General features: G+C 36.7%; 1 protein-coding gene and 1 long non-coding RNA gene across 7 annotated transcripts in view; one reads left to right on the plus strand and one right to left on the minus strand.

Annotated features, from left to right (window-relative positions):
• Positions 1-9,619, plus strand: part of LOC128791952 (uncharacterized) — a 60,625-nt gene extending 51,006 nt beyond the window's left edge. The window contains exons 7-8 of one of the 2 annotated variants that reach the window (XR_008432245.1): positions 7,198-7,346; positions 8,836-8,912. This is a non-coding gene — a long non-coding RNA (uncharacterized LOC128791952). Of the gene's footprint in view, positions 1-7,197; positions 7,347-8,835 lie in introns of both variants that reach the window. The other variant, XR_008432246.1, reaches the window with a different exon arrangement.
• The window catches only part of EVI5 (ecotropic viral integration site 5), a 72,292-nt gene that overhangs the window by 46,229 nt on the left and 11,882 nt on the right, over positions 1-14,181 (minus strand). For 2 of the 5 annotated variants that reach the window (XM_053949902.1, XM_053949904.1), the window contains exons 2-10: positions 12,874-13,103; positions 8,773-8,962; positions 5,526-5,750; positions 4,511-4,585; positions 3,705-3,830; positions 2,761-2,904; positions 1,651-1,740; positions 1,446-1,543; positions 8-68 (exon numbers count right to left, since the gene is read on the minus strand). In XM_053949902.1, coding sequence (XP_053805877.1) covers positions 8-68; positions 1,446-1,543; positions 1,651-1,740; positions 2,761-2,904; positions 3,705-3,830; positions 4,511-4,585; positions 5,526-5,750; positions 8,773-8,962; positions 12,874-13,022 — 1,158 coding nt within the window. In that variant the 5' untranslated portion in view covers positions 13,023-13,103. Of the gene's footprint in view, positions 1-7; positions 69-1,445; positions 1,544-1,650; positions 1,741-2,760; positions 2,905-3,704; positions 3,831-4,510; positions 4,586-5,525; positions 5,751-8,772; positions 8,963-10,508; positions 10,684-12,873; positions 13,104-13,354; positions 13,406-14,181 lie in introns of those variants that run through there. The other 3 variants (XM_053949900.1, XM_053949901.1, XM_053949903.1) reach the window with 3 other exon arrangements.

Here is a 14,181-nt window from a genome sequence, read left to right on the forward strand (position 1 = left end):
TCCTTACTTTAATTTCAACTTGTTCTTCCATTTCTTTTGTCTTTATTGTAGTGTACTCTTTTTCTAGCCTAAAAATTAGAAATAGCAAATTATGATCAGAAACTGTGGATAATTTACTTGTTGGTGTAATACCTAACAAATAACAGTAGAACAGAGATACAGATTATTGATATTTCTTCTGAAATGCACTCCTGTAAATGCTTAGACTGGACCTTAAATTTAAACACAGATTTCAGTAGACATGAACAGATTGAACCAGCATTCTGAAGTGCAGGAGCTTGTTTGGATTCATTACAGTGGCAGCAATTTGGAGCTACTCTGTAATAACCCCTTTATGTAATACAGTCATCAATTCAATAGATTCAGCCAAAAGAAATCAGAGCTTGGAAAGCCTGGAAAAAAAGATGCAAAGAAATCTGACAAAAATACCTTAAATATAAACCAATTTTAGCCTCTCCCCAGCAAACCAAATGAAAAAAGTGGCAAGAAAAACCCACAAGCTGAGATAACAATGCCTCTACAGAAAGCATATCAGGAAGTTCAGACTTGGAATGGTGGATTTTCAACTACATACACTTGTACTGGTTTGCAAAGAAAAGATTTTTCCTGAAAGCTTTGTTGTTACTTATTTTTTAGAGAAGACTGCTCACTCTACTGATCATAGGCTACTGACATAAAAAAAAAAAAAAGAAAAAGATTGACAAATTCAGCTTGGAAGACCCTGGGCAGAACCTGCAGTGCAACAATGAACGTAGGATACTTTACAATCAATGGGTGACCCAACCAACTCAACCCTGGCAAATCACACTATCTGCAGCTTGCTAATCAAAATAAAATTTACCAAAGGCAGAAGAGACATGCAACTAACCTTAACAACAGCAACAAGTAGCAGTATTCTCAAGATTTCAAACCCCACATGGAATTTGTTTTACTGTTGTCAATATTACTAAAAAGTTCTATCAATTTATATTTTAAACAGCACTAATTTGGACTATAAATGCACTCTTTAGCACTGATTATTTTTCCCATTCCTGAGAACTAAAATCTTTAGCATTTAGGCCAGATCATAAAAGTTTCATCTCCTTTCATCCTGAAAAAAAAAAAACATCTCCCCTCCACCAGAAAACCAGCCCCTACCCAGTCTTCCTATTCAGTTCCTTTTTACAGAAGCACTGTAATTCCCCATAACTTGCAGTTACCTTCAAATGCTTTTTTGTGATTTTTGTAAATGATAGAGCTTTATTATATTTAAGAAAAATAGCAAATACTACTTTAGAATCATTTTTGTAGACAGAACTGCAGTTTTAACTGTCTATATAGTATAAAATCCCCAAAAAATGTAAAGATGGAAAATTCAAAATGAAACACCGAATAACAATTTTAAAGAGCAAACAAACAGTAACTCAGCAACAGCAAAATCTATTTTTTCGAAATGTAATACCTACTTTTTCATCTTTTTTGCATTGTATTTGACTTGATAAGATGCTTGGATTAATTTGTCTGGACCACTGTCAAACTGATGTGGAATGACCTTTTGAAAGTGCTAAAAGCAATCAGAGTACAAGATTACATATAATTAACAGCTGCAAGGAAATATACACACACTACACATTTCAGATATCTCTTAAAAATATTATAACCATAGCTTACCTGTAACATTCCTTCCATGTCAAGTTGCAGTAATTCTGCCTGGTTCATCTGAAGTAATGCTAAACCTACTCGAAATACTATCTCTAAACCCTGAAAAGATAAGTCAAAAAATATCCAACAATTATTCATGCCATTGTCAACAGTACAGACTTTTTCTACTATTTACTAACATTGGAAATCTCACCCAAGTAAGCACAAGTAAAAGGGCTACTGAAAAAAATCTCTCAACAAATTGCTTCTGTGTTTTTTTGTTCCAAGGACAAGCAGTCTGGCTATTTGTCCTGACACCAGACATCTCTCTCAGAGAAGTTAGTGATGAGGCAAAAATCTCAAATGACAGGAATTCTCTAGGTCAGCTCTATCAACCATTTTAAGTATATCTAGTAGAAAAATCCCCAGTACTTCTCAAAAAAGCTGTTTTAATTTCAGACACAGTACAATGCAGTTAAACTACTGGGGAAAAAAAAAAAAAAAGGAATGTCTCACTATATACCCCATCTTGGACTTCCCTGGGGGCAATCTGAAAGGATCCACCTTTGACTTACTGATTTCTAAAAGCTGACTGCAGGGCAAGAATAAGCTGTGATTTGTTACTAATTACAATTATGCAAAGCTCTAATCCTAAACACAACATAGGTGTCTTTGTGATAATGACATTGAATAATTCCCTAAATTTCTTTGGCACCAATCATCATCTGGACAATAAAAAGAACTAATACTCCCTCTTCTTGGCTTGCATATCCCCAATGAACTTCAACTTTGGCCTGAAAGCAGCATTACTTTCCACTGCAAACTCACCATAATACTGAGGAAAGGATGTCCCTGCTGCATGCAATGCTAATGCACTGCTGCATCCAGAAAGAACAGATTTGGGAACACTTGAACAGGCTTAGAGCACAAAGCTACACACAATATCAACATTCAGTGACTTGGCTGCTCTTCCTTGACAAACTGCACACACAGACACCTTCCCTTAAAATAATCTGATCGGCATAAGAAATAAAAAGCAAGACTGTGAGATTGGTCCATCATGATGGGATTTATACCACTACCTAAATAACTGCTTTCAACAGCTACTCTTGAAATATATGACTACTATTTAGTAGTTACCTCAGACATAAAGATATCAAATATTCTCGTTGCAATTGGTAGTGGAAAAGTTGTAAGGAATATAGTTAAAAACCATGACGATGCATACATAGAAGTGTGAAAACTCTGAGACTGAAAGTGCACATAAAGCTCTGGAAGATGTTCCTGGAAAAGAAGAGGAATAAAGTACACAAGTATGTTAAGCTTCTGCTTGTAGTTTTAGTGCAGACGTGTTTTTGACAAATTTTGAATACAAGAAAGTAATTGATACTTAGTACAGGTAGGAGCTGTCTGTACTAGCAACAGGACTAGGAAAGATATGACTCATCATTATTAAGAACCATGCAACTGAAGTTGCATAGAATATAGAATATAGAATATCCTATAGAATGTCTACCCTGCAAAGCAGATAACAAAAACACCTCCTGATCCTAAGGGGAAGTCAAATTTGTAAATCCCTGAGTAATAACTAGAATGAGCTACTAAAAAGAGTTGACAAAATCTAAGGCTATGTGATATCTCACCCCTGATCACCATGTTAGAAACTAGATCACAAAACAAACCTATTTTTCTCCATCAGCCTGACCAGGAAGAACCTGCATTCCAAACCTGAAAACAATTTCAATTTTAGATATGAGGGTACCTACCAGTTCTCATCTTTTAAGATACTATAAATTGACTATGAAGACTTTGACTTTCAGAGTCTTCAATCCAAACAGAATTCATACGCTTATACTGCAGCAATACAAATCCTCATGCTTCAGTGTTTAAAGCCAGTCACTGTCTGCCAAAGGTTAAAAAAAAATTGCTCACAGAGCCACATGCATTTACTTGTGAAGTTCTGAAACTAGCTATTGTCAAGAGTACAGCCTGTTAGCCAACAGACATGCCTGCTCTTGAGCTGTAACTCCCAAGTTCCTTATTAATAGCTACTGAAGAGCAAGTTTGATAGATTTTGTATGTACCTGTATCATGCATTCAAACTGGTACATACAAAGGCCCAGTTCAGCCATGCTTGGTTTAAAGAGTTCTCGTAGTCTGTAATCTTGCATTAATTTAACAAACACACAGAATGCCTCTTCTTCTGGCATCTATATCAAAAAACAAAAAAGCACAGTAAAAACTCTGGACAAACATAATGATATATCAGAGTAAACGCCTGGGAGGATTTAGGGTTGGGGCTTTGTGTGTGTGTGCATATGCACACAGTGGAGTTTTTTTCTTGGTTGCTGGTTTGTTTGTTTTGAGGTTTTTGGTTTTTTTAAGGGATTTACAGCCAATTACTCCAATGAACTTTTGTATATATTAAATTCTAGCAAATAATTTCTAGACTGAAATGGAGGTCTGTAGTTTCTTACTATATACCTTACTTTGTCATAAACCAAAAACCAATAACACAGAGGAAGCTTTAAGAGAATCAAGTCAACTGTGTAGTTTCATTTGAACTCTGACGAGATTCCATGTAATAGAAGAGAAATAAGAAGTTCATTTATGTTTGAAATATCACTCACCAAAACAGTTTGCAAGCCTGCAATCCTACCTTAGCTCTGAGAAACAAATACATTGTCCCACTCCAATACAAGTATCTTGGCAAATACAATGACACAAAGTAAATCTCATTTTATTTCCAGACTAAACAGCTGCCCTTGACAACTCCATTGTAACAAAATTATGAAGGAAAACCATTGCAAAAATTCCCAAAAAACAACCACAATATATTATGCATTCTAGCGTGGATTTTAAAGGTTCGCATATTTTTAAATATTTTTACCTGCATAAGCAGTAATCCAACTATAAAAGCGCTTCCTTGACAGTATCCAACCTCACGATCCACCAAAGAGTAAGCCTGGAAAACAAAGTTAAAACTCTCAACAATTAAAACCTCATTATCAATAAAAAGTAATCATGGCTCATCCTGCTATCTTGTTAATAACTTATTCTTCCTTTCCCCAAATCCAACAAGAGCAGAAATCGTATCCAGAAGTTTTAGTCAGACATTCTAATTTCTACCTGCTGCTACCAACTCTGTTCTCTGAGCACGTACAAAGCTAAAACTAAGGCATACCTACCAAAACCACAGGCAGAAATTTGTTAAAAGATAAGAGAGACCACTGGCATATAAATCTCACAAAGTACTACTTTTATAGGAGACAGACTAGACAATGAAACAAGTTGTCTTCAGAAAAAATATGTGTTGCAGTTTTATTTACAGATGGATGAAATGTGGTGATCTCCATGCAGGTGGCATTTGTTTTAGAGTTATGGAAATTACTATGGTTTGGAAACCTGCCAACTTTTCCACTGAAACAATGTTCTATGGAAAAGTTTGACCTTCAAAGTTTAACCTCTAGTGAAGACTAAGTAATGCAAACAATGCTACCTTGGCATTTTCATTTTGTGTTTGGGCACTGGAACAAATGCACATTAGCTTGTACCTGCCACGTGCACTTCAGAAATACCTGCAAACTGAATACTAGTTCTGACTGCCAGTGTTGTCTTGGGCAACGCTGTTTACTTTAGTTCATGGCCCACTTCATTCCATTACACTATCAGAAGTAAGTATGTGACTTTGTTTTAATGCAAACTTGGTTTTACCTTGTGAGATAGAAAAAAACTTACAGGAATGCCATCGAAACTAAAATGGGATTTCTTAAACCATCCCAGTGTCTATGGTTTAAAACAAACTTAGAACACATGAAACTGGTGCAAGTTCTCTAAGTACAAGGCAACCCAAGCTGGTGCATGTTTTTGCTAATATATTTTCAAGGGCTGAAATACCAACTCACCTTCATTACGTTGAACAAGACCTCCTGCCCAAGGCTATCTTTTTCTTTGAAAAAATCATGTTCTGGGTATGTTCTAGCAATGTCCCTTCTTATTAATTTTTCACAAGGAGATGTCATTTTTAAAAGCTCTGAATACTGATCCTTAATAGGCATGCTTTGAGCACTGCATAAAAGTTGCCAAACAATTGCTCTGAAGTGATGAGGTATCCCTTTTCGAACCAGCTCCTAAGGCACAAAAAGACAATTTATATTCCCTGAAAATATTACAAAAAATAAACCTAGAGAAAAAACAACTTCAAATCAAGTTCCTCACAATTTCAGAAAAAAATTTACAACATGACAAAAACTCCTCATACAGTTTATAATGTCAAATTTAGCGGGATTATTAAGTTCACAAAATTAAGCAATCTCTGAATCATTTTTAGTGACTAAATTAGCTACTGAAAGTAGTCCCTTATCCATGGCAAGCTATGTGAAAAACAGAATATTCAAATAATTTTATACAAGAACTTCCATTAAACAGAACTTAATACAATTATGTCTATATTTCATGAAAGATTACTGAAGATAACACCCTGAGCAATATCTGTAGTAATTGAGACCTGAGAAATCACTGACTAAAAATTACTTCCAAGACAGATAAATAACAAGAAGTAGAACTGCAGCACAGTCAACTGCAATAAAAAAATTTGCACAGTACAAATGTCATTTAACAAACTTGACAAGCTGTATCCAATTTCTCTGGTGTGCCAGTATTTCCAAGTTATCTTCTAAGAAAGTATTCAAATGCAGTTTGAGATACTAGACAAGAAAACATTAAGTTTACACTTACTAAATTAACTAAATTTACTTTATCTTTTGAAAAAAAAAATCTGCTAGGTATTATACGATTCAAACATGCCCAGGTGAGTACAGCTAAGAACCTGTTACTTGTCCTTTAAGGAATCACAAGGAAAAGTAGTCTTGCTGCTTGATCTGGAAACTGAGAAAGAAACATTATTCACTAATTTAACAGACTGTCTTGGTGGTATGTTCTGCAACTCAAATCAGTCTGACCTAGAAAACTGTCTCTTCAAGACTATTTCCTTTTTGTACCTTAAGAATTGTTATCAAATATTCTGTCTCCTAAAAGCCAATTTCTTTCATTATTATTTATTCTGAAGCCAGAGTAACCTTCTATTCTGCAAAGCTTCCTCTTTTTCCTGTTTGTTCCACATATTTCTCCTACTACTCCAACTACTCCAACACTACAATTAATTAATGCAATGCTGATAACTTTCAAAGAGACTCTTGCTTTCAAGTTTTGTTTTTCTTAAGCTTGAACTCTGCTGCAGGAATTTTGCATCACTGACCTCCATTTTTTAATATCCCTAAGCTCTCAAACCATCCTTCTTCAAAACCACCATAGTAATGCCACTCCAACTATTTCTCCTGTCTACAACACAACACCAAGGTGTTTTTCCTAAAAGATCTCCAATTCAAGACAAGAACCTTAACACATCAGCTTTACACAACTGTCTCTACCTATCCTTTGTCAACAACACAACTGGACTGTACATCAGTCATCTAAAGCCTCAAGGGTACTAATAAAGCAAGAAACTTCTTGCTAATGCTTTGCTAACATACCTGCTTGACAGAATAATAGAGATAACCACTCCAACTTTCCTAAAAGGAATAGCAGGAAAACACATCTACTGGACGTGTCATGTGAACTGAACAGCAGGACTTGAGTCATCCTTCAGAAGTGCTCCATAAACAAGAAGCAAGTTCTGAAGTGGATTGAGAGACGTAAAGGATGGAACACATCATCTTTGGAGGAAGGTAGAGACACTCATGCCTGAAACCTAAAAACTTTCCAGATTTTTAATAACCTAAGATCAGCTTTTACAGCCAGGATAAAAAGACACCTATGCTGCTACCTATTTACTACTGGCACAATCAGGGAATAGGTGTGGATCTTCTGATATTCCATCATAAATGCAGACTCACAGCTAAAGCTGACTTTCAACAAAAAAATACTGAGAATTATTTAAAAGCAAAGGAAAACTTTGCTAGTTTTCAATATATTAGTCAGCAATATAACTAAATAGTCCCTGAAATTTAGTCAAATACTCCTCAAATTGTACTTGGCCAGCTGTAAAAACAAGTGACACTTGTGACACTTGAAAATGTTCAAATAAATTCTCACTAACCAGATCTTCTTATTACCATCTCATTTTTCCTTTCTCTTGCCAGATTCCTGTGGCCTTCTTTTCACGGCCTTTTGAAACACCTTTCCAGAAACTGCTTTCCCTATGCAAGCACAAAATCTTTAGTTCATTTTCTTCCCTTGTTTCCTCTCTCCAGTCATGTTCTCTCTTCACAACTGCTCCATATAAAAGATACTTTACTTTAGCCCATTGTTCTGCCTTCCCACAACCTATTCATAGACACACATTGCAAACTGTTCAAAAGACCCTGACACATTTGTATTCTGCACATAAAACTACAGACCACAGCCAATAAAGAACCAAAGCAGAACAGACTTGCCTACTTACAAAAGGCATGTTAGTAGCACGCTGATCTGCTTGCTGCCACTGAAACATGGATATGTTCAAATGCACTAAATGCTTTTTAGTTTGAATTTCAAGTGTAATTGAACTCCACTTCTGTACATGACCTTGTACACTTTTGTACAACTAACCCAGACTGGACATACTGGTCAAAGTTTGTTCAATCCATCCAGAATTTAGAAGCTATGTGTTCTTCTGCCTAAGGTCATCTCTGGGGTCAACATAATTGGCAAGCACAAAAACCTAAACTCATTCTAGCCTTTGAGTAGAATTATCAGCTCTCCTATTAAGAATGCTTTAAAAAGAGAGCTGCTCAGTATATAGCAGCATAGCATACATATACATAATCAGAGCATCAAGCTATCAGATGCCCTTAAGTTGATCTTCAGTAATTCCATTTTTGGAAACATGAAGCTAATCATCCCTGCATTCATGGAAATCTCTCATCAGAGGTAAACTGAAAGCTTTAGTTAATATTCAAGATACAGTAGATGCATCTGGATTTCAGCAGGAGACATTTGCTTGGTGACAGCACACAGGAAGGTTACAAAGGAAGCACTAAGGCTTAGAGATGGAAAGATTCAACTGGAAGTTTGTATTACATATTTATTTAAAAAGAATAAGCCCATCACAAAGATAAAACAGCATCACTTATATCACATTAAAAATAAATCCAAGAAACAGTTTCCAACTACCTTAACTTGCTTTTCTTTCTTTTTCCGTACATCTTCCCATTCATTCACAATCCGCCCCCACAGGATCCACGAGTCTTCTTCAAGATGGCTGAGATTGCTAGAAGCTGATGAACTAGATACAAGAGAAGATCCACTATTTCTTCTTGACCCATTTACTGATCGTAAGGATTTGCTATCTGTTTCCAAGAGTCTGCAAAGAAAGCACACAAAAACCAAATTCAAGTTCTTCTAATCAAAGGATCGCACTATTAATTGTTTTCTTGACAAAGAACACACCCAGAGGTTCAGTGAAACAGTTTTACCAGCATTCATTTGGACTAAATGTGAAAAGAACCGTTCAATGTTACTTTCTCTTGAGAACGCAAGTAAATCTGCAGATAGAATGGTTCACACTGCAGCATTTTAAGAACTGGATAAAAACGTCACCCACAGCTGTCATGCATCAGACTGACAAAGAAAACTTAAGGAAGGTAAATATCCTCAATGATAACATCAAATGTCAAAGCACTTAAAAAATACAGCCATTTAACAGACAAAAAATTTGCTTCCTGTAAGTCTACCCCATTACACTTTTTGAAAATTGACAGTATAAATAAAGACAGAACAATTAAAACCTTTGAAGTAATTTTAAAACAACTGACATTTGCTGACAACTGTTCACAAATCAACACAATGTTTTATAAATGCACAGGAGAAATCCCAGACCTACAGACCAAGGACAAGGAAACAGAAATGACTAGTAGAGCTAATGAATGTGTAATTAAAGTGAGGAGTTCAAACGTGAGAACTTCTGGGGCTATCCAGCAGCAAAGTACAAATAAAGATGTGTCAAGTGCTAGACAAGTTCTTGAGGAGACTTCCCTGTGAGCTGGTTGCTGTGGCCATGGACTAGGCAAAAAGGCAATGCTTTGTTTATCCTTAACTAATATTGAGCCCCATAAAGAGGGGAAATTTTTTTAGACGATGTGTTAGGTAAGCAAGAATTCAGACTAACTTGGAAGTGTTTCACTATACCACAAGTTTCATTTGTGCTTTAACTTCTAAGAATTCCAACATCAGTATAGCAGAGCCGTGTGGTTGAATAATTTCTCAAAAATTAGTACGAAAGTTAATCCCCCAGCATTTCAGCAAGGTCAGGTTATGTTTTAGATATTTAACAAATTATAGCCCAAGGCATATTGTATCTGAGATGGTACAGAAATCTCAGCATACCTACAATATTTAAGCTCTCTGCTACAATAAAGATATTTATACTAGCTTTCCCTGTTTCCAGCTTTCACCTACTGGTGTTTATGAAAGCAAGGGAAAAAATAATTTAACTCATTAAGATAAATAGTACAGTTTCTGCAGGAGTATTTTGTTTGGAAAAGACCTAAATGATAAAAAAATGGAAAAAAAAGCCTTTTCAAGACATTTTCATTTGGGGTTTTATTTTAAACAAATTTAAATAATTTACCATTTATTAATGGAATGCATAAAATCTAGTTTTGAAGAAAATACTTTAAAAATCCATTTCAAATGTTTAGAAACCTGGCTTATACTGATCCATAATGAAGAATTAGTTAAAACTCTTTCTCTCAATCCAAGACAATGCCTAAACACCAAATTCAAAGTAATCACAGAGGAAAAAGCATAGAATAAACATTAAGATAATAAAAACCAGGTTCTAATGAGACACTTCCAGTTCTCACAGGTTTCTGTAGAAGTTATATTAAGTTTCTGTAATTAGACCTTACCTGGATAAACTCATTGTCCTTAGATTTGAAAACAGGAAGTTCTGTTCACAGTAAGTCGCAAGTTCTGTGACGTTTAGTCACTGTTTTCTTTCATTAAAAACTTTATAAATGATTTACTAATGCCAAACAGTTCCACCAGGACTCTGGACTGAGCTTCCTCTTTAGTCTGTGGGGACTTTCAGTATAATTAGATTACAGAATGCTACAAGACATAGCTTGAAACAATTTGAGTTCTTCCCTTTTCTAACTGTTATCTAATTCATATTCTCCTTCTGACCTACAAAAAAAAAAAAACCTACAAAAAACCCAAAACCTTTTACAAATATCCACAGCAGCAGTTCTTCCAGCAAGCAGAAAGAATGGTTCCCTGTGAACAGAGTACAATTGTCAACAAAGTGCCACTGTGCTAAACTGCAAATGCAAACTGTCCTGAAACTACAGTGCAGCCAGCGTAACTGCATCGAATTTCAGTCTTAAAGGGCAGTATCTCACCAGCAAAGATACACTTGATAGGGCAGGCTCTAAATAGAATTGACACACAAGACTAGTGAGGGACTAACAACTTGTCTGGCTAAAATGAAATAAAACCAGACAAGATTGGCTAGTTTACTTACTAAATGAAGAAAGCTGACTTGAGACAGAAAGCCCAGGCTCACATTCTTCTTTCAACAAGCCAGGCAGTCTGACTGCAGGCCTTAATGAGAAGGCTCTAGATGTAAAGACATTACACTCCAACATAGATAAGCAGTCCAAAGAACAATTTACTTTTCAAATACAAGTTAGTTGCTTTGTCATGAACAGACTAGAAAGCCTTGGATTAAATGCAAATTAGCTTTCTAAAAAAGCACTCTTTAATTATTTTTTTGTTTCTTTTGATAATTGTTCATTTGCACAGCAAAAATTAAATTGAGTTCATCTTCGAAGACAAGGGAGAGTGTATGACGTGGTTCTAGAAGCTTCCTTCTAGTGTCAAAATCTGGACAGATGTAACAAATTCCCCTCAAACTGTGCTGTTATCAGGCTGCAGAATGCAGACATGGGAGAAGACATGCCTGGTGACACACAGGCATTGCCTCTCCTCCCCCCAGTTACTCTCTTCCTCCACTGAAAGCTACTACCCGCAGAAGTGACTCAGCAGAGAAAAAACCAAACAAACATACAAACCAACTAAAACAAAACCCCAAACCAAACAACCCCTCCCAAACAAGAATAATATTAAAAAAACCAAAAAACACACACAAAAAAAAACACCACCAAAAGAAAAGCACACAAAAAAAACCCACCAAAAAGCAACCCCCACCTCCCCAAACCAACCAACCAACAAACCAAACCAAAAAGCCTCCAAAAAAACCCAACCCAACCAAGAACTGCCTCAGTTGAGGCAAAGGCCAGCCCTCTCATAGAAGCTGAAACAGAAGCTAGTTTGAGCTAAATTATCAAACCTTGCACCTCACTACAGCTTGGGGATAGCCATCTCCAGTAGGTAACAAAGCCCTGCAGCTACCTGCCAAGATCTACTTGGAGCTCAAGTTGTTTACAGCCAACCTCTCAAAAAAAAACGTGTTTGTCAAATATAACCAGACTTTGTAAAAGAACAGATAACTTAACTCACTGTGCAAAAATGCAAATGAGTATGGCTTCTGGAAATTCAGCATTAAGAAATTATACAGTCCAATTTCATTTCTTAGTGATATTGTGAATTTACATCACTGTGCACATCAAGAGCAACTGATCCACCTGAAAGTTGCATCTTCAATTGTACATGGTGCTGATAAACAGGCATATGGAAAAACTACCATGAAAGCTGTTTCTATACATAAAAAGGCAAGATGAACAGAAAAAAACTGATTAGGAATTTACTTTTAATTAAAGATATTATGCATCAGGCACCCCTAGTGCAACAGCAAGAAGGTGGCTGAACATGGTTCTCTCTCTCTACATAGCAGGTTATGTAGCTGAAATAAGAACCGGATAAAAGTAGAAAAAAAAAATCGAGAAAAATTTAAGATTTCAAGAAATAAATAGAAATTATAGTTATAATCTTAGAAGGTAAGAAGGTTATACACAAGTCTCATCCCTGAGATACTTTAAATTGGATACTAAAATTCATAGTGTAATTTCTTACTATTAGAGGCAGTTATAAGCACTCCTGTAAAACCAGTTACCTTCTAGAGTTTCACAAAAACATAACTTGTAAAAACACAACACAAAAATACAAATTCTTAAAGCTCTGGGCTTTCAAATTGAAGTGCTGTGCCATGAAATTTTTAACTAATTCTCCTTTAACAGTCTCTGTGCTACAATTGCAATAAACCACTTTTAGCCTCATTACCATACTTCGAAGAGCAAAAGGTTTTCCATTCACCTGTTCTGTTCCTCAAGTTTAGCAAGTAATTCCAAGTCATCTGGGCTCAGCTGTGTTGGTGAGGAGGGTGACAGGGCGGGTGTGGACAGAGTGGTGGAGGGGGATGTGGTGTGTAGGGAGGCAGATGGACTCGCCACCTGGCTGGCCATTTGACTGACGGTGTGCGATACCGTGTTCTTCACCCATGAGAGAGTGGAGCTCAGCTTGCCTGCAACCTTGTCTGTCGCCACCTGTATCGACAAAAAGAAGAGGATGCAAAAGCTGGCCTTTTTAAACTCCCTTCCAGCAAACCTGCTGCATCCAACAAAGGAAAAAATATACAATATGCACAAAGCCACACTGAGATTATTTATTCTCCAGGACCCCAAGGCTGTCAGAAGTAACACAAGCATCACCAGCAATACAGTATTATAGAAGTAACATGCAAGTATGTTGCTAATCCACAAAGACAAACCCAGAGAAACTCCTGATGTATACTCACAGAGCTCATCTCTGCAGTACAGAAATACCACAGGATCCAGGATCAGCTCCGACTTTCCATTATAAAAATAAATAGAAATAAAAACTTATTTTAAAACATCTTGATAAACTAAAATAATGGCACAGAAACTGTAGAAATGTAGATATAGAAACAATCAACTACTTTACTGATAGACATTGAAGCAGAATATCAGTGTAACCCCCCAGACCATCCACTGCTCACCTTCACTAATCCCTATAGTGCCAGGACAGAGGAGCAGGGCGCTACATTTCTGATGTACACCAAAGCAAAGCATCCTCTAGCATTGCCAGTGTGCAGAAAACAGTCACAAAGAATCTGTGCCCATAAATCTACAACAGCTCAAAGTCTCACAGGAAGGCATCACACTGCTGCCTCTTTTCTCACTTTTTCTTCTGGTCACTCTTACACCAAGTGTCCTTGATCCCCAGTCCCACTGCCAGTGCCTGGACAGACCCCAGGGTTCTGGGGAAAGAGCAAGAGGTGCTGCTAGAGTCAGGGAAGCAGTGGGCTTGGGAAAGCAAGGGTTAACTGGTGCTGATCATTATCTACTGCTACTTCTAGACCAGTGCTATGGACAGAAGAGCAGCTGCTGGGGGCATCTTCCAGTGAACCCCTCACTAGAGCTTCCCTTCAGCATCTGCAAATATAAGAGGCTTTGACACACAGGAACTCAGAATTTAATCCTTCCCCAGCCCAACTCAGAGGAAATCCAGATGCACCTTAGAGGAAGAGTTAGCTGCCTAGTAAATGTTAGAACTTGGCAAAACCAAGGCTGAAGAGGAACTTCTGAAGTGGTGTTGCTGGTT

The sequence above is a fragment of the Vidua chalybeata genome, chromosome 9, assembly GCF_026979565.1.
Source record: "Vidua chalybeata isolate OUT-0048 chromosome 9, bVidCha1 merged haplotype, whole genome shotgun sequence".
Classification (NCBI taxonomy): Eukaryota; Metazoa; Chordata; class Aves; order Passeriformes; family Viduidae; genus Vidua; species Vidua chalybeata.